The sequence below is a fragment of the Meles meles genome, chromosome 10, assembly GCF_922984935.1.
Source record: "Meles meles chromosome 10, mMelMel3.1 paternal haplotype, whole genome shotgun sequence".
Classification (NCBI taxonomy): domain Eukaryota; kingdom Metazoa; phylum Chordata; class Mammalia; order Carnivora; family Mustelidae; genus Meles; species Meles meles.
In genome coordinates, this window is record NC_060075.1 from 23,446,067 (window position 1) to 23,473,394 (window position 27,328).

At 37.7% G+C, this 27,328-nt stretch overlaps 1 protein-coding gene across 2 annotated transcripts in view; it reads left to right on the forward strand.

Annotated features, from left to right (window-relative positions):
• TNPO3 (transportin 3) overlaps positions 1-27,328 on the forward strand; it is an 86,472-nt gene that overhangs the window by 39,764 nt on the left and 19,380 nt on the right. For both annotated transcript variants that reach the window (XM_046020502.1, XM_046020501.1), the window contains 12 exons: positions 1,044-1,187; positions 4,841-5,016; positions 5,521-5,659; positions 7,280-7,426; positions 8,585-8,692; positions 10,404-10,495; positions 12,664-12,803; positions 15,444-15,635; positions 19,009-19,100; positions 19,974-20,050; positions 21,549-21,609; positions 23,211-23,351. In XM_046020502.1, the coding sequence (XP_045876458.1) occupies positions 1,044-1,187; positions 4,841-5,016; positions 5,521-5,659; positions 7,280-7,426; positions 8,585-8,692; positions 10,404-10,495; positions 12,664-12,803; positions 15,444-15,635; positions 19,009-19,100; positions 19,974-20,050; positions 21,549-21,609; positions 23,211-23,351 (1,509 nt within the window). The remainder of the gene's footprint in view (positions 1-1,043; positions 1,188-4,840; positions 5,017-5,520; positions 5,660-7,279; positions 7,427-8,584; positions 8,693-10,403; positions 10,496-12,663; positions 12,804-15,443; positions 15,636-19,008; positions 19,101-19,973; positions 20,051-21,548; positions 21,610-23,210; positions 23,352-27,328) is intronic.

Here is a 27,328-nt window from a genome sequence, read left to right on the forward strand (position 1 = left end):
AATTCAAAAAAGTTGGATTATACTTTACTTTGGAAAAAATATACATCACAAAAACAATTTGCAAAGAGAAACAGTGAGTTTTCCTCTGACTTTTCATTTTATCTCTTTTTTAAAGATTTTTATTTATTCATTTATTTATTTATAGAGAGAGAGAGATCACAGGTAGGCAGAGAGGCAGGCAGAGAGAGAGGGGGAAGCAGGCTCCCTGCTGAGCAGAGAGCCCGATGTGGGGCTAGATCCCAGGACCCTGCAATCATGACCTGAGCCGAAGGCAGAGGCTTTAACCCACTGAGCCACCCAGGCGCCCCTCATTTTATCTCTTTTATCAACCTACCATATTTATAGTAGTGTCACTTTCTGTGGAATAGTATATTTGCTGGAGTATTCAAGCGCAAAAGCTGAAACATCAGCTTTTTATATGGGGACATAAAATAGTAGGACTGTCTTGTTTTTATTCTGTAAAATCAACTGTGTAGATGAATATTACTTTAAGATACTTCTTTGGTGAGATTTCATTAATGCAGAAGAGGGATCTAAGAAACCCTTATTTCTGAAACAGAACTATCTTTGGGCAAGTCTACAGTCTCTATGTAGTCTGCTTCCCAGTTGAGTAAGTGGAGATAGTACCTGACTATAGTTTTGGTGGGGATTAATGAATTAAGAGTATTGAGAACACTGTCTGGTACTTTCAAAGCACTTTTGGGATGGCCAGGTGGCTCAGTCCATTGAGTGTCTGCCTTTGGCTCAGGTCATGATCCCAGGGTCCTGGGATTGAGTCTCCCATCGGGCTCCTTGCTCAGCAGGGAGCCTGCTTCTCCCTTTGCCTGCTCTGCCTGTTTTTCCTGCAGCTGTCTGTGCTTCTGCTCTCTCTCTGACGAATAAATAAAATCTTTAAAAAAAAAAAAAGCACTTAACTGTTAGTATTATTTTCCTTCTCATTATTTTTTTTTCCCTTCTCATTATTATACCTGAGAGGTGATTGTAATAATGGCTTAAATATAAAGTTTGGCATTATTTTAACCTTTTTTTTTCCTTCTTTTCAGATGACTTGTGTAGAAAAAGCAGGAACAGATGAGAAAATGCTTATGAAGGTCTTTCGCTGTTTAGGAAGTTGGTTTAACCTAGGAGTTTTGGACAGTAACTTCATGGCTAACAATAAGTTACTAGCACTCCTTTTCGAGGTTTTGGTAAGTATTGGCTTTGTTTATGAAAGTATTTTTACCACGTAGTCACAGTAGTAACTAACCTTCTGGGACATAGTAGTGTTTTCAGATTTCTGTATAGTGATTGAAAGGTGTATAGTAAGGAAGTGGCAGTGTCTCTTCCTTATTACCAAGTATCAAATGAAGGTATGAGTATTAATACTGAGAATAGAATACAATTAAGTTTTTTTTTTTAATTTAATTTAATTTATTTATTTGACAGAGAGAGATCACAAGTAGGCAGAGAGGCAGGCAGAGAGAGTGAGAGGGAAGCAGGCTCCCTTCAGAGCAGAGAGCCGGACGTGGGACTTGATCCCAGGACCCTGAGATCATGACCTGAGCCGAAGGCAGCGGCTTAACCCACTGAGCCACCCAGGCGCCCCTACAATTAAGTTTTTTTTTTTTTTTTTTTTTTTTTTTTAAGATTTTATTTATTTATTTGACAGAGATCACAAGTAGGCAGAGAGGCAAGCAGAGAGAGAGGAGGAAGCAAGTTCCCCGCTGAGCAGAGAGCCTGATGCGGGGCTCGATCCCAGGACCCTGGGATCATGACCTGAGCCGAAGGCAGAGGCTTTAACCCACTGAGCCACCCAGGCGCCCCTACAATTAAGTTTAATAAGAAAGCAGTTCTACATGTAGATCAATGATTTACATATTAAACAAGTAAAAAACCGTTGGGTTTTTTTCTTGTTTTAAAAATAGAATAATGGTCAATGGGTCTTTGATACAGTTACAGATCAGAATATTGTCTTTGTAGTTGTGATAATTTACTTAAGCATCAGGGTATGTACAGGCTGGATTTGAGGCTTTTGAGATAAATGGGATAAAAAGTAGTGTCTTTTTATATACTTGGGCATGTTTTCCATAAGCTTTGAAAATAATAGTATCTAGTAATACATTCTTTTGTCTTGGTAGATAGGACTGAGTGAGTGCATGGAATAAGACTAGTTTTTAGAACAAGAAACAGCAGTGTCTCAAGCACATATTGATCAGGTCTTTGGAGATGGGAGTGACATTGTCTCGTTTTCCTGGATAGTCTCCTTTCATGAAGTCATATTAATATAGAAGTTCTGGGGGCGCCTGGGTGGCTCAGTGGGTTAAAGCCTCTGCCTTCGGCTCAGGTCATGGTCCCAGAGTCCTGGGATCGAGCCCTGCATTGGGCTCTCTGCTCAGCAGGGAGAGAGGAAAGGAATTTCCTCTCTCTCTGCCTGCCTCTCTGCCTACCTGTGATCTCTGTCTGTCAAAGTAAATAAAATCTTAAAAAATATATATATATATAGAAGTTCTGTGTGTACTGGTTATATGCTGGTGCACTGTTATTTAGAAGATGGTAGCATGATAATAGATAATGGGTTGATATCACTGTGAATTAAAGAAAAGGAAAGCACATTCTTCTAGGAGCCATTTTGGTGTTTCATTGTTGTTAGTGTATTTATGTTGCTTTCTTGCATCAGGAGCTAGGACAGGAAAGTTAGGACTCTAGTAATTGTTTTGCTGTTCACTGTCTTTGTCTCATGTCTTTGGAAGAGTAGTCAGTATAAATAAATTAATATCCCATTTTTGTTTAAAAATTTATGAATATGAGGGGCACCTGGGTGGTGCAGTCAGCAGAGCAACCAGCTCTTGGTTTCAGCTCAGGTCATGATCTGAGGGTCATGAGATTGACCCCTGCTTTGGGCTCTGTGCTCCATGGGGTATCTGCTTGAGATTCTCTCTCTCCCTCTCCCTGGCCCTCTCCCTCTGCCCCTCCTGCTCATGCATGTGCACTCTAAATAAATCTTTTTTAAAATTTATGAATATGATTGATTACATATGAAGGGAGGGCAGCTTAGAATACACATCAAACTCAATGCAGTGGTTACTTCTGGGAATTAAGATAAGGATAAGCAGCAAGCAAACTAGTGTGACAGGATTATATTATCTTCTCCACTGATCCAGTGTTAGGACTTCTCTGCCACTTAACAGAAGTGTGGTTTTAGAGTCAGAGTCAAATATATTCTCATTCTTACATGCATTCAGTGGTTCAAAATCATGCCATATTTTAGTTTGCTTTATATTTGGACCACATCTCTATTACAGATATATAGCCTTTTCTCCCATAGTTCTTTTTTTTTTTTTTTTAAACTTTTACAAATGTAATGCTGGATATATATACAAAAGAATAAATATGGACATTTACTTAACTTTTTTTTTTTTTAATTTATTTGACAGACAGAGATCACAAGTAGGCAGAGAGGCAGGCAAAGAGACAGAAAGGGAAGCAGGCTCCCTGCTGAGCAGAGAGCCCGATGCAGGGCTCCATCCCAGGACCCTGGGATCATGACCTGAGCCGAAGGCAGAAGCTTTAACCCACTGAGTCACCCAGGCACCCCCATTTACTTAACTTTTAAAACAGAGTAATAATAATAAGTATTTTTGAATCCACCTGTCAACCTAAGAATAATCTAATGAATAATTTGCATTTATCCTTGTGATCTCCCAACCCTGCTTGTATAGCTCCTTCCCCATGATTCTGAATGTCCTTGTTTTTTATTATTCATAAAAGACTAATATGCCTTCACTAAATTTATCCATTCTCTAAACTGTACTCTTCTAAATAGAAACCCTGAAGGTCTCACTGTTTGAACTCTACTCCAGTTTGTCCCAATTGTTCTTGAGATCTACTTTCCAGCTGTTGTTCTGAAACTTCTCTTTACTATGCTTCTGGATTGGATTAACTGTTTTTTGAATGTCCTCATATACCTTCCTCAGGAAGATATGTGGGGAATAAACTTTGAGTTTTTGTATTCCTGAGAAATATTTATATTTTGCTTTTATTCTTAACTGTTGGTTTAACTAGGTATAGAGTTCTAGGTTCAATTTTTCTTTCAAGATTTCCAAGGCCTTTCTCTCTTGTATATTGGCAGGCATCACTGCTAATGAGAATTTAAATAACTAATTTTGCTCCTTTCAAAGTTACCTTCTCTCATTCCCAGAAGCTTTAAGAATCTCTTTTGAACCTTGGTATTCTGAAATATGATGATATGTTGGGTAGGTGTGGGTATTTGAGACTTGTTGGACCCTTTCATTTTATTTTATTTTTTATTTAAAAAAATATATATATTTATTTATTTTAGGGAAAGAGAATATGTGCCAGTGAGGGGAGGATCAGAGGGGGAGGGAGTGGGAAAGAATCCCAGGGAGATTCGGCACTGAGTGTGGAAGCAAATGTGGGGCTCAGTCCCACAAGCCATGAGATCATGACATGAGTTGAAACCAAGATTCGGGCGCCTAACCAACTGAGCCACCAGACAACCCAGACCCTTTCATTTTAAATAGTACTTAAATATCAAAAAAGGATGGGAAAACAGGGTAGGGAAACGTTGCATTACATTTGGAGGGGCTGGTGTGGAAAAAACAAAACAAAACCATCATGGAATTTTAAAAGTCATGTGACTGAATGGTACAGAAAGGCTGATTTGTTTGGCATATAGGGAAATAAGGAAGATTGATGAATATTACCTGGTTGAAGGCCATGACTGTTAGGCTGTTATGCATTTAAAGCACATGTTCAGAAACAGGCTATAATTGTTTTGCTAGTACTTGGTTTACAGCTTAATGAACATACATCTTATTTCCCTATTCCTACCATTTCCCAGCAACAGGATAAGACCTCATCCAACCTACACGAAGCTGCTTCAGATTGTGTGTGCTCAGCTCTCTATGCCATTGAGAATGTGGAGACTAACTTGCCATTAGCCATGCAGCTTTTTCAAGGAGTCCTAACATTGGAAACTGCTTATCACATGGCTGTGGCACGTGAAGATTTAGACAAGTGAGTGATTATTTAAGGCAGTAGCCCTGGATTCCATCCTTCATGATTTTTTAATGATTCTGGGTAAATACAGACACCACATCCTAAAGATGCTCTGTTTTTGACTGAACCTGGAGTGAAAAATGGATGCAGGAGAGGTTGAAATCATAGACAGTAGTGATTTTTTCCACCCACAAAGGAAAAGGCTCTAAGAATGAGGGAAGAACTTTGGAGTATCAAGTGTAATTTGATAAGGATTTTATTCATATGTTTTAGTAATTGAGAATTTGAACTGACTGAGTCATTTGCTTATAATTGAGATTTTGAACTGACTGAGTCATTTGCTTATAGGTATAAAAATATATGATAAGGAAAGGTGGCTGTTACAGAGATTCTGATACAGCGTAGCAAATAATCACTACATGTTCCTTAGGCTGAGGATCCTTTTATTTATTTAAGTATGTCTGTGAGTATGTACATATACAGATTTCTGACTCGGTGCTCTCATTACTCTTTCATCTGCAGAGTTCTGAATTACTGCCGTATTTTCACTGAACTATGTGAAACTTTTCTTGAAAAAATTGTTTGTACTCCAGGCCAAGGTCTTGGTGACCTACGAACTCTGGAACTGCTGCTTATTTGTGCAGGACATCCTCAGTATGAGGTAGTGTTAATATTATGCTAAACCCATTTTTCTCTAAGTTGTATGTTGCATATTACCTATATTCTATTGACACCTTGTGTCATAGCTTTTTATTTGTGGGAACCTATAGTCTTATATTTAATTAGTGTGATGTGATGGTTTCCTCTGTATTAGAGTTTTTTCTTTCTAAATTATGTTTGGGTTTTTCTATTCTATAGAATCTTTTCTATTTTCTAAATATTCTAATTCTAAAAAAATTAGAAATACTCTAATTCTAAAAAAAAATTTCTATTCTCTATTTTCTTACCCAATTAGCTGGGCTGACTGCTATAGGCACCTCAGGGAACCCATTAGGAAGAAAGCTTCCTACCTTTTAACTGAGCCCCCTCTCTAGGTCCAGTTACTCTTTTTAGAACTTTGTAGTTGTAGCTAAAAACAAAACCAAACCACATAAAATCTTAACTGTACAAGTCCGAATACCCAGAATTTTTTCTCCAAATTGTGAGTGGGAATGAGAAAGGGATTGGAAGGATTTAAAAGTCTACTCTTTTCCAAAATCTCTACAATACCCTGCCTCTTTAAAAAGTTGGCTAGATTTTTTAAACTCTAAGAAGTAAGAAGTAAGGTAAGAAGTTTTACCTCCTCTTAATAGTATAAGAAGTGAGAAAGAACTCCCAAATTGGGTATTGTTTTAAATAGGTCTGTTTTGGATCTTTGATGGGAAAAGGATGGTAGAGCCTCTCTCGGGGAGGAGCACAGCCCTGAATCTCTTTTTCTCTTATTCAAATAATAAACATTCAAATAATGTTTATTTGTTTGATTTGATCTCATGAGGGTATCTAGATTTGGATGAAACACAAAACATTTCTGGGAGTAGCACTCCCAGTGTACACTGTATAATAATTATCACTCCTTTAAATAGTGCAATAAGTAAGATAAGCTGTGGATAAGTCCCAGACTTTTTGTTTCTTTCCGTCCCACTCAGGAAAGTAGGTGAGTAAAAATGACACAAGGTTGGTATGTTCAGGGATTTGCAGATGGTTTGTCTGTCAAGAGGTGAGGTTTTTTTTCCTTTTTCTTCTTTTTTTTTTTAAGATTTTACTTATCTCAGAGCTGGAACACAAGCATGGGGTTGGGGGGGGCAAAGGAAGAAGCGGACACTCCCCTGAGCAGGGAGCCCCATGTGGGGCTCTATCTTAGGACCCTGGGATCAGGACCTGAGCCAAAGGCAGGCCCTTAACTGACTCAGCCACCCAGGCGCCCCTGTCAAGAGGTGTTTTAATCTCAAACATGAACTGATTTTTGATTTGAGAAAAAAATATTTAAAAGAGACTTCCCATTTCTTTATCTGTTTCTCTAAATTCAGAATCCTTTCTGCTGCTGGAGAAGTTATCAGCTAAAGAGGGACTGTACTCCCAGTTATCGTAAATGGAGTTTGGGGCCTATCATGGGAAGATAGTTGGGTAGGATAGTAATAAATCTGCTAGAGAATAGGTGGCTTCTTAACTGGTTCTACTCGTATTATTTTAGATTATATCTTCTTTCCTGTATGGTTCTACTAATAAAACTGTCTTCATATGCCATTCCTTTTTTGAATCAAAAATTAGCTTTCTTTTCCTTTTCTCTTTTTCAATTTGACAGGTAGTAGAAATTTCCTTTAACTTTTGGTACCGACTCGGGGAGCATTTGTACAAAACTAATGATGAAGTTATTCATGGAATCTTTAAAGCTTACATTCAGAGGCTGCTTCACGCCTTGGCTCGACACTGCCAGCTAGAACCAGACCATGTAAGTTCCCTTCTCCACTTCTTCAGATCTTAATTTCCTATTCTTTTCAGTCCTAATTTTAAAATGAACTAAAAAGATAAGAAAATGAACCAGGGGCACCTGGGTGGCTCAGTGGGTTAAGCCTCTGCCTTCGGCTCAGGTCATGGTCTCAGGGTCCTGGGATCGAGCCCCACATTGGGCTCTCTGCTTTGCCTGCTTCCCACTTTCTCTCTGCCTGCTGCTCTGCCTACTTATGATCTCTCTCTTTGTGTCAAATAAATAAAAATCTTTTAAAAAAATAAAAAAATAAAACTAATGGAATTCGCAGGTTTTCTGGCACTCTGTAGCATACACTAAAGAAATCAACACCAGTGTAATGAAGAGTGAGTATAAGGCTTATATAGAAAGAAGTAAGTTCTGCTGAGCCAGTAATTCTTCTCCTGGAAATTCACCTTAAAGAATTCTTCTGAAGAGAAAAAAATAGCTCTTTTAGATATAAAACATTATCTGTAAAGTAAAAAAAGAGTACTCATGTACAACAATATAAGAAGAGTTACATAAATTAGGATGTTGCAGCTTGATGGACCATTATGCAAAATAAGGACTATTGAAATAGCAATGCTGTTTGCTAAATGAAAAAAAATTAGCAAATTTTTTCTCTGTGTCAAATAAATCAATAAAATCTTAAAAAAAAAGAAACAACTTAAAAAAAAGAATATAGAGAAATAATCTACTTGCTTAGAAGAATACATACTGGAAATACCATAAAATAGTCAATTAGAAAACTCTTTAACCTTCGTTCTTTGCTTAGTCTCTTAAATCTTACAGCATCCTTTTGATTGGTTGGTTAGTTGTTCTAATTCTTCTCTTCTTTTTTTTTTTTTTTAAGATTTATTTGACAGAGAGAGAGATCACAAGTAGGCAGAGAGGAAGGCAGAGAGAGAGAGAGAGAGAGAGGGAAGCAGGCTCCCTGCTGAGCAGAGAGCCCGATGTGGGACTCGATCTCAGGACCCCTGAGATCATGACCTGAGCCACCCAGGTGCCCCGAGGCAACTTATCTCTTGTTCATTGGAACTGACTGAACTGTTTAATGGCTTTTTCTTTATTCTTGTTTTTATAGAGGTCTGTTAAAGCCTTATGATAAGTTTAAAAGAAGTGTTATTTGACTTGAAATTTCAGGAGGGGGTTCCTGAGGAGACTGATGACTTTGGAGAGTTTCGGATGAGGGTATCAGATCTGGTGAAAGACTTGATTTTCTTGATTGGGTCTATGGAGTGTTTTGCTCAGGTAAGTCCATTTGGCGATTCTTAGCAGTTTCACTGATCACTGGAGTTTTGTTCACTTCAGTGTCTCCTGTAAATATTCCACCTTTTTCTTAAATTTTAGTGGCTCAGTGGGACAGTAGATATGCAGGTGCCTAGCACACTGCCTGGCATATAGTAGCTTGGTTTATTTATTATCTTAACAAGCAAGCCAATTGCAGTCCGTGGATGGTTCAGTTTGGTTTACTCCTATGATTCTTGCTGTTGAAAGCTGTTCTGCTTGTCCAGTTGGAGTGGAAAATCATAGATAAACCTTAAAACCCCAAGGTATTTATAGGGAACTTGGACCTAGCCAGGAAAAATAGGCAAGTTTTTCTGCTTTATTAATTATGTACCGAATCCTGGCAACTCTTTTAGTTATTTGGCATTTCCTTTGTCCACACTTATGGTTAGATTCCTGTGCAGTTTCATCCCAGAGGTGACTATACTAGAGTAGAAGATTCATAGTCCTCTGATTTTCCTCACAGTGAGTAATATTTTACCTCATAAGGTTGCAATCATCACCATTCCACATCATTTAACGTTTTAACATAATTTCAGGCAGTTTTCATATTCCTGGATCACGCTCTAAGCTCTGAAATATACTAGTTTTGATACTTTATCAGCAATACCGAACTAACCTTTATTTTATTTTATTTTTTTGGTAACCCAGCCATTTTCTATATTTGGGGATATAATCTGATTTGGAAAGTGTTAATTAAATTATATCTGTTTTTCTTTATATTAAACAAAGTGTGTTTATTGATCTAATTACCAAGGGTTGGAGATTTCTTAGAAAGCAGATTCAGTGAGATCACCAGGTCACAGGCAGATGACCTGTGTTCACATTTCAGCTCTATGTCATTCGCTATGTGGCTTTGAGCAAGTTACTTGTTCTTCAAATCTCAGTTTACAAATTTACTTAAATTGTCAGTGTTGTCCCAGATGTATTCTGTGGAATACCAGTCATATGAGATATTCTTTGTCAGGGGAGTATCCTCAATTAACATTGGGAAATGACTTAAACAGTGTATTAAAGGCTCGGTAAAGTCCTACAACAAGAGAATTATTTAATTTTATCTTACTTAGCAGTGTTTGTTATTTGACTACAGAAATCTTACTTAGACTAACACCCAATCAGATGGATATATGCTGGGAAATTTCTGGACTAGAACATCTTTGAGTATTCTGCTTGGTCTCCTTTTTTTCATCCCCTTGCTTGGATATGGTATTCTAAATAGCTGCTTTTTAAGAATTTAATTTGTACTACTAGTGTGGATGTGGATAAGTTTTTAAAACAGTAGAAATGTTAAAATCAATACATAGATAAGAAATTTACATTGTATTTCAATTTTAAGTGTATTTATGTACTTATCAGTTATTGTAGGGATCACAAAAAGACACTCATGTAATATGTTTGCCTTTCCATAATACTCATTTTGTCGGGGCAGATGATAATTTTGATACATTCCTGGGGAATCTAACTGGTTTTATTTCAGATATTAAAATAGCAGTTACTTGTAGTTAGTGAAGATGTGAAGAAGGAGTTAATTTTCTCCCCTGGCTTGAGAGATACTTTGGATTTAGAAAGGAGGGGCTGGATTTATTTTAACTAAAAGGATTTTTTGTTTTGTTTGTTTTGGAATTCTATTCTGTTTTCCTTTTAATGGATCCATAATCCACCTCTTCTTCTCTAGTTATATTCTACTCTGAAAGAAGGCAACCCACCCTGGGAGGTGACAGAAGCGGTTCTCTTTATCATGGCTGCTATAGCAAAGAGTGTTGATCCGTGAGTGTCTAATAAGTCTTTTGCGGGAACTCTGAATATCAAAGGAAGGAAAATTACACCATTTTTCTCATATGCTATATGTTTGGAAACACTTAGAACTTCTATAATGCTGCCTAGTCTTCTGACTTCTAGAGTCTATTCCAGAGTAGCATGCATTGCTGATACTCATAACCACATATCCTAGAGTTAAAATTATTTTGTTCTTGATGTTAGGAAGATAATGCTGATTTATTTTTCCAGCTGAGGCTCCCTTGTGAAAGTTGATATAATAAAAAAAATGTTAGGCTGTTAAATTGTTGGAGCTTGCTTAAAAGCAGTTGAATAGGCACTGATTAGCTCTCATCTGCTTTTGGACCTTGGGTAAGTTATCCTCACAAATATTTCATCATACTGTTCTCCCTTTTGTCTGCCTTAGAGAATCATTTGTGTGTTTTAGAAAGGCAAGATAGGTACCATTTCACCTTAAGAGTAGCAAAATCTAAGGAGCAATTATTATTTTTGTTATTGCCATGGGAAATCTTTAAGTTACTAGAATTTGATTTTTTTTTACTAGAATTTGATTTCTAATTGAGTAGCATAGAAATTTTATTTATGATTTTAACATGAATTCCTAAAAACAGAATTCACTTTGTGCTGTGAGTTTATAAATTGATGATAATGCCTATCAAGTTTTCTTGCATTGTGATCAGATACCTGCAACTGAGCTCTATTCCAAGCCTTGGTTAGAAAGATGGTTAAGGCATGTATTTATGAAAAGTATAGTGCTTCTTATTTAGCCACCTTTTAGACTTGAGTCAATGAAATCTTACATTGTTCCTAATCCAATAAATGTTCAAGGAGAGTAGAGTAGGTTTGCTTTTCTCTATTAAGATGTACTGGCTTAGCTGGTTAAGCGACTGCCTTTGGCTCAGGTCATGATCCTGGAGTCCGGGGACCGAGTCTGCATTGGGCTCCCTGCTCAGTGGGGAGTCTACTTCTCCCTCTAACCCTTCCCTTCTCCTTCTCTCTTGCTCTCTCATTCTTTCTCTCTCATATAAATAAGTCTTTAAAAAAAAATCCTAAAAAAAAAAAAAAAAGATGTATTGGTCCTGAATTACATACCATATTGTTTGCTCTTACATTCATTTTGGTATCTTTTGGAACCTTCAGTGATAGTCTGAAGATTATGAAAATCACTTCTATTCTGATATGTGTTGGTGTGAAAAAGGATGGGTAGAGAGTCTCAAAAATTAGCTTAGTGCTCTCAGGAAACATAACACATAAATGAGGGAAGATTTTACATTGGTTTTTGTTTTTTTTTTTAATCCACATTTGAAGCCAACTGCATGATTACAATTTTTTTAGTGTATGTAAAGGACTTAGACTCAGATCATCAGCATGGAGTGCTTTTGCTCTAATCCAGGACATTATTTGGATTTTAAACATCTTTCGTTTCTGTATTATATCCTACCACTATGGGGGCATAAAGAATTTCAGCCAGTATTCTTGGGGAGTGGAAAAAAGACAAGGAAAGGGGAAAAAGAAATTCTTGGAGCCATGGAGAGTATTTGGTTAACTTTAATTTTCCCTCATGTTCCAAGTCAGGTCACCTTTACCTGTTCTTGCAGCTTGTATTCTTGTTCCTTTAGTTAGGGAGCTGGCCCACCCGTACTTACCTGTGCTTAAAATTTCCAGTATCCAGCTATAAGAAATATTTTGGAGAAGAACTAATAGCAAGTGGTCTGTGAGAATTATTCATTCATTCATTTAGCCATGCAGCAATATTTATTGAGTGCCCACTATGTGCCAGGCACTGTTCTAGGTACTGCAGATATAAGAATAACTAAAATGGATTCTTTAAAAGAAGACATGCATCCACAGTAAATGCCTGCCTCTCCAATTTGAAGAATATAATCTGATAGCAGGATGTGTCTTTAGATACTTTATTGGCATTTAGAAGATTAAGGAGCAGTATGCTTCTCGTGAAACAGTATCTACTGTTTCTATCTTTTTGCCTTTTTTTTGAGGATTTAAAAAACTTTCATACCAGATGTTAAGCACTTTCATCCAAATGGTTATGTGTTTAGAAAAAAGCCCTTTAGCAATGATTTGTCTTTTTGCAGCCTGTTATTAGGCCAGAATCTAACCTCTGAAATCAGTAACTGTGAGTACTTACCTTTTGTACTCAGGGAGAACAATCCAACACTGGTGGAGGTCCTAGAAGGAGTCGTCCGCCTTCCAGAGACTGTACATACAGCAGTGCGATACACCAGCATTGAATTGGTTGGAGAGATGAGCGAAGTGGTTGATCGAAATCCTCAGTTTCTTGGTATGTGTGAACTCACTCTTCTGCAGCTGCTGAGAGTGATTTTTCTGATTTTGTTCTTCCTTTCTTACCTTCGCTCTTGTTCTTTTGTTTGTTATTTTTGTTGGTAGGTAGAATGTTTCTAGACGGTGAGAGTAAATTATTATGGGGCTATTATGAGCTATTGCTCATATTATGAGCTATTATGAGCTATTGCTTAGTTGACACATTTGTAAACTGGTCATCTCTTAGAAGAGGGATCTTTAAAGATTAGATCTCTAGATAGGGAAACAGTTTGCTTCTAGTAGTCTGCTTCGGGATGAATTTTTCTGTTAGTCTTTGGCACATGCTTGAACTAATCAGACTCCCTGTAGTTCTAACTTGGATGCTATTAATAGGCTAAAGCAAAGGAAAGGTTTTTTTCAGGGTTAAATACTCTTTTTTAAAAACCAAGAATTATCATTTGAGACAATAAGTACAAATTAAAATGAAAAGAGTGTTGAATTATATCAACTCTGGATGCCCTTATAGGTGAAAAAATAACAAAAGATTATACAAAGTAATTTTAGAATCAAAAGTAAGGGTAGAAATCATTTTATCTCTCTCATTTTGCAGATAAATCCAAAGAGAGTAAATAATTTATCTAAGGTATTATATATTAAGCCTCCCTGATACTCAGGACTTAGACATTCTAAGAATTTTAAGAATCCCCCCTAACTTGTGTCTATCATATTGTTTGATGTATTTCCTATGCTTATATTACCATCTTTTTTTTTTTTTTAATTTCAGTATAGTTAACATAAGTGCTGTGTTAGTACAACATAGTGATTAAACAGTTCTGTGCACTACTTGGTGCGCATCAAGAGATTAGATTAGATTAATTAGATTAGTTCTCAAGATAAGTGTACTATTAATTCCCTTCACCTATTTCACCCATCCCCTCTACCTACCCCACCTCTGATAACGGTCAGTTTGCTATCTATGGTAAGAATCTATTGTTTTTGTTTTTGTTTTTTTTCCTTTGTTTTGGAAATCATATGGTATTTCTCTTTCTCTGACTTACTTCACTTAGTATTATACTCTCTAGATCCATCCATGTTGTTGCAAATGGCAAGATTTCATTCTTTTTTATGACTAATATACCTGTGTGTGTGCGGGTGCTTGTGCACGTATGTGAACGTGTATGTGAATGTGTGTTTACACCTCTTCTTTATCTATGCATCTTCCGTGGACACTTGGGTTGCTTCTGTAATTTGGCTATTGTTATTTACAATAGCATTAAACATAGGGGTGCATATATCTTTTTGAATTTGTGTTTTCGTATTCTTTTGAGTAAATACTCAATAGTCAAATTACTGGATTATACATCTATTACCCACTTTCAGCTTGATTTTATTTTACATATGATCTTTTTTATTGTTTTAAAACTGTTGCTTAAAAAGTGATGTTTCTTTTTTCTTATTTCTGTGTATAGAGCATATGATAGACATGTTCACATTATAGCTGAGACACTTTCAAGTTCAACATACCATTGAAAATTTTTTTCAGAATGCCTGTTTTCTAATTCTTATCTTCACTTCTGTAATCTGTCTCAACATTTGACTTTCTTTTCGGAATGATTCTTCTACAAGAAACTAAAGTGGGTTTGTTTGTTAAACCTTTATCACTCAGTCCCACCCTGCAGTATCTCATTTAAATACGTACCTGCCTCAGCAGTAAGACAAATTGCTCCGTGTTTGTACTTACTTTAGAATAGTTAAAACAATGGATATCCCATTTGAGAATCACAGAAGCTTACAGCATTATAGTTCCGTATACTCTATACTTAGTTCTTCTGATTCCTAAGCTTAAAAGTTTAGGCTGCTTTTGTGGAGGGGACCAGGGGTTCATGCTGATTGGGGCATTATATTGGTCATTAGATGGGAAATGGAGATAATGTTTTAATGTGCTTTATGACATTATTCTTTTGATTCCTTCTTTTCTGGTTTGGTATGAGATTATTCTGATATACTTCCAAAGTGTTCCTTAATCATATGTGATTTTTCCATAGAAAATCATTCTGATTTTTATAAAGTAAGGTAAAAGATAAGAAGAATGTGCTTTATAGAAATTCACCTTTATGATCAGTTTCTTTGGAACACTTATTTTTGCTACAAAAGTAAAGCATAGTTTTTCTAGAAGTACTAAAGCTCAATCTGCATGTTTTTAAGGCCTTTTCTAACTATAAAGAAGCAAGTATGAAAGTGTCCACTTAGATAACTGTCCTCCTGATTAACATAGGCTGTTTTTTACATAGTGACTCATCTTTAAGTATAAATAATGGTAGCTCTCTGAGCTTTATATTCTTTCTTATATTACCTTATTCTTAATACATGGACGGCCTTATCCACCAGTGGTTTTCAAACTGTGCTGTGTGAAGGCCTAGCCATGAGGAAAGAAATAGAAGGTGAATAGATAGGACCCGGGGCTCCCTGACACTATGTCAGTGAGATCAGCTCCTTTTTTATTTTTATATATTGGGATTTGAACACATTTCATTTTTTTAAATGGTTCTTTTGCTTACAGGGGGGGTAGGGGCAGGAATATAAACCTCTGTTATAAGGAACTACAAGTTTTCCTTGAATTTTAGACCTGTAATCTCTACTGTGTGGTGTCTCTCCTTAGACCCTGTGTTGGGCTATTTGATGAAGGGCCTGTGTGAAAAGCCTCTGGCTTCTGCTGCAGCCAAAGCCATTCATAACATTTGCTCTGTCTGCCGAGACCACATGGCTCAGCACTTTAATGGACTCCTGGAGATTGCCCGTTCCCTTGATTCCTTCATGTTGTCTCCAGAAGCTGCTGTGGGCTTGCTAAAAGGTATTTACTTCAGATATTAACCAATAACATCTCTAAGCCCTTCTTGGGGGTTATCTTATACTAATCCTATCCCAGTTTTTCAGTTGCAGTATACTTAGTGATGGAGAAAGTTGACCGTTCCACTCAGGGGAGGGTGTTGATATATACATGTACTCTTTTCTTAGAATACTTTAAGGCTGTATAACTACTTCAAACTGCTTACAGTGTGTATAGCACAGACCTAAATTTTGGGGTGGTGATGACATATTTGAACTAAATACAGTTCTTTTAGAGTTGGGGGAAGAATAAAAAAGGAGACCAAATAGCATTGCCATACCAAAGCAGTAGGTGGAAATTTAAAGGTAGTTTGTGTGGATCAGTCCTGTCCGTAGAAACTTGGTGTCTTAGTGTTCTTTAACCATTATGAATCAGCTTTACGCTGAGTGATTGCCTGTTCAGAGGCAAGTAGCAAGAGTGGTGATGAAGGTCAAAGAAGAACTAGAGATATTAGGGCTAGGAAAAAGAAGAGACTTTAAGCATGATGGCTATTTTTAAATATTTGAAAGATTATCTTATAAAAGAAGGAATAGATTTATGAGTAGTAGTCAGATGTTGACACGTACTGGCTTTTAGAAAGAAAACACTTGGAGCGCCTGGGTGGCTCAGTGGATTAAGCCGCTGCCCTTGGCTCAGGTCATGATCTCAGGGTCTTGGGATCGAGCCCCGCATCGGGCTCTCTGCTCCGCAGGGAGCCTGCTTCCTCCTCTCTCTCTGCCTGCCTCTCTGCCTACTTGTGATCTCTCTCTCTGTCAAATAAATAAATAAAATCTTAAAAAAATATATTCGAAAGAATAACAACTATTTCCCAATTTAAAAAAAAAAAAAAAGAAAGAAAACACTTCCTTACTAAACTCTAAAAATAGATTGAGGTGCCCTGTGAGGTAGTGAAATCTTTACAGCTGGCAGTTAGAGGGGATTGAGGATATATCAAATAAAAGACTGGGTAATATAACCTTTGTGGCATCATTTAAGCCTCTCTGAGTAGCAAACAAGTTAGTCTTGGCTAGATTGGATGACCTTTTGTGAGAACTAACTGTTCTTTCCTATATCTATGATGAAGTTCCTTTCCAGCTAGTGTATTTGCATTTTCCAAGACAGATTTTCTTTTTGTAACATGGGTTTTATTGTTTCCATTCATAGGCATAGATAATAAGACATTGAATCGGAGTCAAATATTCCTGCTATTAAGCTACTGCTAGTGGTTACTTCTGCCATCTTGTAATTTTCTAGTGAAATTTAACCTTGATACTGAAGTGACATCTAACCTGTAGTTAGATGTCATCTCATTTATCAGTGATATCTTCTCAGTAAAGAAAACTTTTTATTTAAAAAAAATTTTTTTTTTAAGATATAACTATGGGGCGCCTGAGTGACTTAATTGGTTAAGCATCTGCCTTTGGCTCAGATCATGATCCCAGGGTCCTGGGATTGAGCCCCACAGTGGGCTCCTCACTCAGTAGGGATCCTGCTTCACCCCTTTCCTCTGTCCCCTGCTTGTGCTCTCTCTTTCACACCTCTCTCTATATGTGTCGAATAAATAAATAAAATCTTTAAAAAAATGTATTTTGAGAGAGCGAGAGTTCACATGAACAGGGAGAGGGAAAGAGAATTCCAAGCAGACTGCTCACTGAGTGGGGAGCCTGACTTGGAGCTCCATCCCACAGCCCTGAGAGCGTAACCTGAGCCAAAATCAAGGGTCAGCCTCTTAACTGACTGAGCCACCCAGGCACCCCATATATACAACTTAAAAAAAAAAAAAAAAAGTTTCAGTAACATTCTTTTCTGTAGAAATAAATTAAAAAGAAAATGCGTATTTAAGTTAGATTCTCCCCTATAGTTTTAAATAAGTCTAATTCACCCATGGCTTATAGACTACCAGGAGAAATCATTTAGTTTTTTAATTCATATTTGAAGACTTACGAATTGATTACCATTCTGTTGAATGAAATATGGAAGATGAGAAAAGCCAGTCATGGAATTTTTTTTCTTTACCTTGGAAAGGACCTAGGCTAGTATGTAATCCTTTGGATCTGGGGAGATGCTTCAGACTTCGGTGGGAATTACGACAAGAGGAAGGCTGAATGAGAAGGGTCTTGACCTTCTATTCCCACTTTAAGCTAGCTATCTTTTTGAACCTGTTTTATTGGAGTTCCAATTTAAGATTTTATTGAATAAAAAAAGAGGTGGTGGAGGCTTTTGCAACTATTTAAAAAATGAAAGGCAAACTTAACTTATTCTTCTGTTCAAAGCACTCATTTTACAGATAAAGAAACTGAGGCCCAGAGATAATACCTTACCTGGCTGATAGATTCTGTTACAGTATAACTAGAATCCGATCTCTAATTTCAGCCCATTCTTTTTTTTTTTTTCTTTTTTGGTCTACCTTTTTAAAAAATAGGTTTTATTTATTTATTTGACAGAGAGATCACAAGTAGGCAGAGAAGCAACAGAGGGAGAGGGGAAGCAGGCCCCCTGCTGAGCAGAGAGGTCAATGCAGGGCTCCATCCCAGGATTCTGGGATCATGACCTGAGCCGAAGGCAGAGTAAGCTTAACCCACTGAGCCACCAGGCTCATTCTTACCAAAAAAAAAAAAACAAAAAAACAAAACAATGTGTCTATTTCTCAAACCTCTTTGATGGTAAGAATTGCCTTTGCCTATGTTACTTATCAAAAGTAAAGGCTCTTCTTAAACCTCTGGGAAGAACAATTATGCCTTTGCCTATGTTACTTACCAAAAGTAAAGGCTCTTCTTAAACCTCTGGGAAGAACGATTATGCTATGCTATATAAAAATAGCTTTGGTGTTGGCTTTGTAAAGATTTGTTTTTCTTAAGTATTTGAAGAATTGAAAGGGGAGTTGTATTTAAACATCTTGAAACCCATAGATGCTGAGGAGAGAGAATTTAATATTAACTTCAGTTATAAATGTTAGTGTGAAGGTCACTTTGTTGTCTAAGCCAAATAAAGAGAAACCAGCCTAAATAACAAAATACTTTAAAAAAGCAGTGTCGAGCTTTTTATTTATTTTATTTTATTTTATTTTATTAATTTTATTTATTTATTTGACAGAGATCACAAGTAGAGGCAGGCAGAGAGGGGGGAAGCAGGCTCCCCACCAAGCAGGGAGCCCGATGCGGGGCTTGATCCCAGGACCCTGGGATCACGACCCGAGCTGAAGGCAGAGGCTTTAACCCACTGAGCCACCCAGGCGACCCAGTGTTGAGCTTTTTAAAAGAATGAAACCAGCCAACCTTTTCTGTTAGTCAAATGATGGAGACCAATGAATTACCTCAGTTTAGCATTTATTTTACTTGTATTTTTCTTTGTTTTGCAGGGACAGCACTTGTCCTAGCCAGGTTACCTTTGGATAAGATTACTGAATGCCTTAGTGAACTATGTTCTGTTCAGGTTATGGCATTGAAAAAGGTGAGTCCAATTACAAGGGGTTTAGTACATATTTATGATGTTTACATGTTAGAAAAGAAAAGACAGAATATACAGGTGATCCTTTACCTATAAAGGCTAAGAGAATGAACTAAAAAGTTATTAAAATTAATCAGTCTGTCAAAGGAGCTGCATACAAGGAATAAGTATCCTAAAATCAGTAGATTTTCACTATCAGTAATACAATTTAGAAGATATAATGGGGAAAATAACATTCAAGTTAGGAATCAAAACCATAACCTACCATATTTCCTTCAAGAATATTGTAAAGATGTCAGCTCTTCTCAAGTTACATTTATAGTGCAGTAATAGGAGAATTCAACATAATGATTCTAAAGTTTATCTCTAATCATATGCTGGTAGGAGCATTTAAGAAATTTTAGGAAAGAATAAGAAGCAACTTGCTGTATCTCTTAAAATACACTGTGAAGCCTTAGTCATTTTAAAGTATAATAAAAAAAGGAAAAAAGTGTCCTAATAGAAAGTGAAATAAAGATACAGATTATATAATAATGTTACCTATTGTCTGTACTGTAATATATAATGTATATAATGTCTTGGTCATTATGAAAGTAAATGGGAGAACATTAAATAATACTGTTTTCCATTCCACAGTGATCATGTAGTAAAAATGTTGTATTATGTAGTCTTGGCCATGATGCAGTAAGATGAAGGAAAGTAATTTGACAATATGAATTTAAAAGTTTGCACCATTTGAGTAACTACTGGGAATCTTTTATAAGGAAATAAGCAGAGATTGGGAGGGAGGTTGATGTATAAGGGTATATATTTGCAGTGTTTGCTGTAGGTATGTATGTGTAACAACACAGTTTTGATACCTCTCTGTCTCTTCAGCTGTTGTCTCAGGAGCCCAGCAATGGTATATCCTCAGATCCCACTGTGTTCTTAGATCGCCTTGCAGTAATATTTAGGTAAGAATGGAGATGGCTTGCCTGCCTTGGGTTAACAGCTCAAATAAGACCATTATGTATTAAAGAAAACACGTGTTTTTCACGAAACTTCCAGGTACCTCCTATATCTTCTGTTAGGAGACTGATAAGCCCATTACTTGAAATTTTGGAGCAAAAACAAATTCTAAGAATATGTTCTTGGTAGACCTTTGTCAAAAGATCCTCTAAAATGTAATTAAGTTTTTTGGTCGCTAGATTGGTGATTATCAGACTAAATTTAACATGCACCACAGCCACCCAGAGGGCTTATCAAAACAGATTGCTGGGTTCTAGACCCACAGTGTTTGATTCAATGGGATTTTGGGTAGGACCCAAGAATTTACATTCCTAGTAAGTTCCCAGGTGTTGTTATTGCTGCTACTTGCTACTCCAAGGCTCACACTTTCAGAACTATTGCTGTGTCTTACAAGGGTACAAAAAAATAATGAAGCCTGCTTTTTGATCAGGTGAAATTAATCCTTCTTTGAAATCAAGAGGAGCCTAATGATTAAAAAAGCATTTGTGTGTCAGTGTTGAAAGAGTGAATCCTTACTGAGTTATATAATTTATAATTTGTCAGACCCATAGATGGAACTGGATTATCAGAGTAGTTGTGTAAAAGAAAATGAGATTTTTATTAAATTGCTGTTGAGCTTATTGAAATTAAAGAATTATTTCCTTTAAAAAGGTTGGTAATCATACAGGATTTTTTTTTTCCTGCTTTCTTTCAAATTAGTGAATTCTAGAACAAGGCAACTAATTGGATTTGACGTATTGTGAGTGGGCCCATATTATATATCACTGGATTCAGACTAGAACCATGAGAAACATCTTGGGTAGAGGAGAATTCCTGAAACTTTTGCCTTTTAATGCTGAGAGTAGAGCAGTACTTAGTTTATTATAGTGGATTTAGATAACCTGGTTTTTAATTAATACTTTTTATTAATTTGGAAGAATCTACATATTCTGGTTTTTAAAGAGAGGGAAATGAAAAAGATAATTATAGTGCTCCACAGCCTATGTAAGCCAGAGTTAGATTGAGTTCTCATGCTCTGGTGGAAGTGGCTTAAAGGTGGCAAAAAAAGGGTGAGGGGGATTTTTTTTTTTTTTTTTGAAAGATTTTAGTTATTTATTTGACAAAGAGATCACAAGTAGGCAGAGAGGCAGGCAGAGGGGGATGGAGGAAACAGGCCCCCTGCTGAGCAGAGAGCCCTCCGCTGGATCCTAGGACCCTGAGATCATGACCTGAGCCGAAGGCAGAGGCTTTAACCCTCTGAGCCACCCAGGCGCCCGGGGATGTTTTAAATTATGTGCTTGTGTGTGTTTGACTGGAATAGAAGGAAAAGGTGTTGAGTTGTATATAACTTTATTATTTTGGTACTCTTTATGTGGTGACAATGTTACTATGTAAGCCAGCAGGGTTCGGGGCTATGGCTCTTTAAATTGCTCTTTTACTATTTTTGGTTGTTGCCTTTCCCAGACACACCAATCCCATTGTGGAAAATGGACAAACTCATCCGTGCCAAAAAGTCATACAGGAAGTAAGTGCTTAATGGATGCCTGTGGAACAAGGCTTCCTACCTTTTTTCCTAAAAAGGCTGTGGGTAACTAAAATGCGAAGGTATTGTCTTCTAGGTTCATAGGAAGATTCAGTTTCTTGATACAGTTTAAATTTCAGTGAATAGAATAGAACCATTCAAATAAATATTTTTTTACCTCAGATTTGATAAGAAAATACCCTTTGGGGACATGCACTCAAAGTCCAGAGAAGTAGGGAGTGATTAACTATGTGAATCCTGGAGTTGCTAGGAGGCCTGATTAATACTAGCAAATATTTTTTTATGCATATCTTTTTTTTTAATTAACATGTAATGTATTATTTGCCCCAGGGGTACAGGTCTGTGAATCGTCAGGCTTACACATTTCACAGCACTCACCAAGCACATACCGTCCCCAGGGTCCATATAACCCAACCACCCTCTCCATAACCCCCATTCCCCTGGCAACCCTCAGTTTGTTTTGTGAGATTAAGAGTCTTTTATGGTTTGTCTCCCTCCCGATCCCATCTTGTTTCAGTTTTTCCTTCCCTGCCCCCCAAACTCCCCACTTTGCCTCTCAAATTCCTCATATCAGGGAGATCATATGATAATTGTCTTTCTCTGATTGACTTATGTCACTCAGCATAATACCCTCTAGTTCTATCCACGTCATTGGAAATGGCACGATTTCATTTCTTTTGATGGCTGCATAGTATTCCATTGTATATATATACACCACATCTTTATCCATTTATCTGTTGATGGACAACTAGGTTCTTTCCATAGTTTGGCTGTTGTGGACATTGCAAGCAAAATTTTTTTTGACAGAGCTGTTTATCCCTCATGGCTTTTGTTTCCCCATTGTAAACACACTTCTCCTTTTTTCACTGAGGATATTGTGAGGATCAAAAGGCATGTTTTGAGAAGTGCTTTTCAGACTTCAGGGGGGAAAACACCAAGTACCTTAAGTGTTTGACAGAATCAAATAATGCCATTTCATTAGCTATGCCCTTTTGTTCAGAGTATTCCAACTCAGAACTGTCTTTAAATACCTATTTCTCTACAAATCATACTAATTATTTTCATCCTAAATCAGGAATTCCAGAGTTAATCTTTTAGTGAAGTTAGACATGCTCTTCTTCCAGTTCTAAAGAGTCACTGCACTTTTTTTTTTTTAAGATTTTTATTTATTTATTTGACAGAGATGACAAGTAGGCAGAGAAGCAGGCAGAGAGAGAGGAGGAAGCAGGCTCCCTGCTGAGCAGAGAGCCTGATGCGGGGCTCGATCCCAGGACCCTGGGATCATGACGTGAGCTGAAGGCAGAGGCTTTAACCCACTGAGCCACCCAGGCGCCCTGTCACTGTACTTTTCTTAAGAATTGGTTGTGTTTTAGAATTGGATAGCATATTGAAACTCTACACACTCACGTACGCACGCATGTGTGCATTCATGCACACCAGGTTCATGCTACATGTTTTTCTCTAAAGAAAGCCTTTTCCAAATTATTTGAAAACCAAATCAGATGTTACCAACTTGGGAGCATTTTTTTCAGCTCTTAGTTGTTCATTGTTTTCTTTCTTGTGCTCTTTGACTTTTGATTCAGATATGGCCAGTTTTATCTGAGACTCTAAATAAACACCGGGCTGATAATCGGATTGTGGAGCGTTGTTGCAGGTGCCTCCGCTTTGCTGTTCGCTGTGTAGGCAAAGGATCTGCAGCCCTGCTGCAGCCACTAGTTACGCAGGTAAGTTCTTCCTTTGAGGGAAAATGTGAAGTGTACAGAATTTGGAGTAAGAGTCTTTATTTATTTATTTTTTTAAGATTTTATTTATTTGGAAGAGAGAGGAAGGGGGAGATCCTGACCAGCGCGGGGAGATCTTGACCAGCGGGGAGAGGAAGAGGGAGAAGCAGACTCCCCGCTGAGCAGGGCGCCCAACTCAGGGCTGAATCCCAGGACTCAGATCATGACCTGAGCTGAAGGCAGACATTTAACTTACTAAACCACCCAGGCATCCCTGAAATAGGATTCTTTAGAACAAAAATTTTGCTGATGAAATGAAACACTTTGGTATTTATTAAATACAAACTCCAAAATATTTGAAAGAGATAAATAGTGCCTATGGTATGTTGTCTCTGAAGGAAACTGCCTATAATCTGTTTTGTGATAGTCTAAATAGTAAAACATTTCACTGTAAAATTAAGAGAATGACTTTAATGCTCAGCTCTCATATAACAACGCTGAGCATTTTTATATTAATTTTTCTTTTTAAAATATGTCGTCAAATTTTGCTGTTGCTTGGCCCAAGGGAATTTTTTTCTATCTCAGTCACAGTTGGTAACAAAAGTCTGTTATTTGACAAGAAATGTTTGATTTGATTCTTTTATATAAATCACCAAGATTGATACATAATTATGATGGTGTGACTTTGTATGTATGTATAAGGTTCTCTAAGAACATATTCACATCAAGAACTATTCTATATGAGATGCCTATAATTAGTGACTGGGATCACTAAGCAATTTGATGTTAACCTTACAGCAAAGCCAGAACTAGATTGAGGCAAGGCAAAGTGTAAGTCTTGGCATTTGTAGGACTTAGTGTTGTAAGTGCCTTTTTAAATTTTGCTTCCATGCACTGAGGGAAATGCACAGCTCCAGGCTGGGCCATACCCAAAAGCCTGAAGTGACCTTTGTCTACCAGGACAGTGAATCCTTGGTACAGATTCTAAGGAGGCAAACCCTCCAAGGATCTGATCCTGACGGTGAGTGCCCTCTTAAATTCTGTACCCTAGGTGCCTCATTCTTTTTTCTTTTCTTTTCTTTCTTTCTTTTTTTTTTTTAAGTAACTTCTACACTCAATGTGGGGCTCAAGCTCAGGAACCTGAGATTGAGAGTTATATGGCCCACTAACTGAGCCAGACAGATTGTTGTTTTTGTTTTTGTTTTTTTTGAATTGTGAGAGAGAGAGTGGGGAATGGCAGGCAGAGAGAGAAGCAGACACTCTGCTGAGCAAGGAGCCCAGTGCGGGACTCAATCCCAGGACCCTGGAATCATGACCTGAGCCAAAGGCATATGCTTAACTGACTGAGCCACCCAAGCGTTTCCCCGTCTCCATACTTTTTTTTTTTTTTTAAGATTTTATTTATTTATTTGACAGAGATCACAAGTAGGCAGAGAGGAAGTGAGGCACGCTCCCTGCCCAGCAGAGAGCCTGATGCGGGGCTCAGTCCCAGCACCCTGGGATCATGACCTGAGCTGAAGGCAGAGGCTTTAACCCACTGAGCCACCCAGGCACCCCAACACACTTTTTTATAAAATGGAATTTGTATAATATATATATTTTTTTAAAGATTTTATTTATTTATTGGACAGACAGAGATCACAAGTAGGTAGAGAAGCAGGCAGAGAGAGAGAGGAGGAAGCAGGCTCCCCGCAGAGCAGAGAGCCAGATGTGGGGCTCGATCCCACGACCCTGGGATCATGACCAGCCGAAGGCAGAGGCTGTAACCCACTGAGCCACCCAGGTGCCCCGTATAATATATTTCTTTTCATTTGTGTATTTTATCCACATCTTAACATCCTTTTTACAGGTTGAACTCAGCTTGATATAATCAAAATTCTGTCTTTCAAACAAGAAAAATTCAAAATCATAAACCCATAAGAAAATAAAGGGGCACCTGGGTGGCCCAGTCAATTACAGGTCTGCCTTCAGCTCGGGTCATGATCTTGGGGTCCTGGGATGAGCCCCACATCGGGCTCCCTGCTCAGCCAGGAGCCAGCTTCTCCCTCTGCTCCTATCCCTGCTCCTGCTCTCTCTCTATATATATATCAAATAATTAAATAAAAATCTTTAAAGTATATTTTTAAAAAACCGATGATGAAAATAAGTCACCCCTCCCATTAGGAACAGTGTCCATTTATATAGTATATAGGGTTTGGATCGGAATCTCTTTATGGATCAGGCGCATCTTTTCATGACACCTTTATTCTTGCCAGTTTTAGCTCCTGCCTGGCAACTCTGCCTCTGAGAAGGATCAGACGGAGGCTGGTCTTGGAGGCATTGGTTCTTTGGTGCTGGTGGGAGGCAGGGTAGCCGGGCCAGTGGGGTGAGCAGGGGAGATCCGCAGCTGTGTGTGAAGCAGAACTTGAGCTCACTCTGTGCAGAGACCAGAGACCAGAGACCAGAACAGCCAGGGTGAGGACAGATAGCAGCGGGGTGAGGACAGATAGCAGCGGGGAGAGGCCAGCATTTATTTACAATTCCGCTCCTGAGGATGGAGAGCAAAGTTGGTGATGACTGCCCCCAGAGGTGTGACTCTGCCCTGCATCTCTGTCCTGGGCACCTCATTCTTAAGGAAGCACGCACCCCCAAGTAGAGTCATGCTAATGCAGTATCAATTGGCATATGCACAGCCCTGTATCCTTTATATTATAGATTTGAGTAAAGTTTACCTTTTCTGTATCCTGAGGACACCATATGTTTGTACTGCATATGTTTACACGTTTGGTTATGTGTCCCCCTTTAGTGTAATACATTCTAGATCAAACATAATTTGATTTAATGTCCCTTTGCTATTAGAGGATACATTCATGACTTTGATTTTTTTTAATGCTCCTAATTATGTGACCAACCCAATCGAGTACCTTGTATGGGAAATGTGTTCTAAAGTCAGTAAATGTGAAAAAATGATAAGTATTTATTAAAATCCAAAAATCAGAAGTCAGCAAATTAGAACCAGTGGGCCTATTACCTGGTTTTGTAAAGGTAGTTTTACTAAAAGGTTGCTATGCTTATTCATTTATGTATTTTTTTTTTTAAAGATACATAGTTTTCTTTTTTTTTTTTCAAGATTTCATTTATTTGACAGAGATCACAAGTAGGCAGAGAGGCAGGCAGAGAGAGAGGAAGAAGCAGGCTCCCCGCTGAGCAGAGAGCCCGATGTGGGGCTCGATCCCAGGACCCTGAGATCATGACCTGAGCCGAAGGCAGAGGCTTTAACCCACTGAGCCACCCAGGCGCCCCCATTTATGTATTTTTTATTGGTCATTTGTGCTATGGTGGCAAAGTTGAATAGCTAAATCATATGACCAGCAAAGCCTAAAATTTTTACTATCTGGCCCTTTAAGAAAATATTTACCAGCTCCTGACTTAAATCATGCATTCAGTAGAGCATATAGTTTTGAGTGTACAACACCGAATAGATTCATTGCTCTCATCACATGCCCATTCCATGGTAGGTGTTAATAATAAGAGTCAGTCACTTTGTCTCTCAGCCCCCACCCACACTCATTAAGTTGAATTTATATAATAAAACCAGTACACTCAGTAAAGCATCCAACTCTTGATTTCGGCTCAGGTCTTGCTCTCAGGGTCATGAGTTCAAGCCCTGCATTAAAAAAATATGTGTGTGTTGTGATGGCATTTTAAGTAGATGAATGTACACATTTTGGAGGAGAATAGGGAAAAAATCCTAAACAAATCATTTAATTCAAATATGTGTATTAACATTTTTATTCCATGAGTAGATCTGGGTATCTTGATGAGCGACACTGTTTTTTACTAAAATGTTTAACTAGAGGAGTTTAGAAGCATCTCAGAATTCAAACAGTGCTTTCACTGCCTCTTTCAGGATAAGGGTATTTGGTATTTTTAGCCCTGCTGTAGCTTTATATGCCTTTTTTTTTTTAAGAGTTAATCTTGAATGCAAATAAGAACAACCT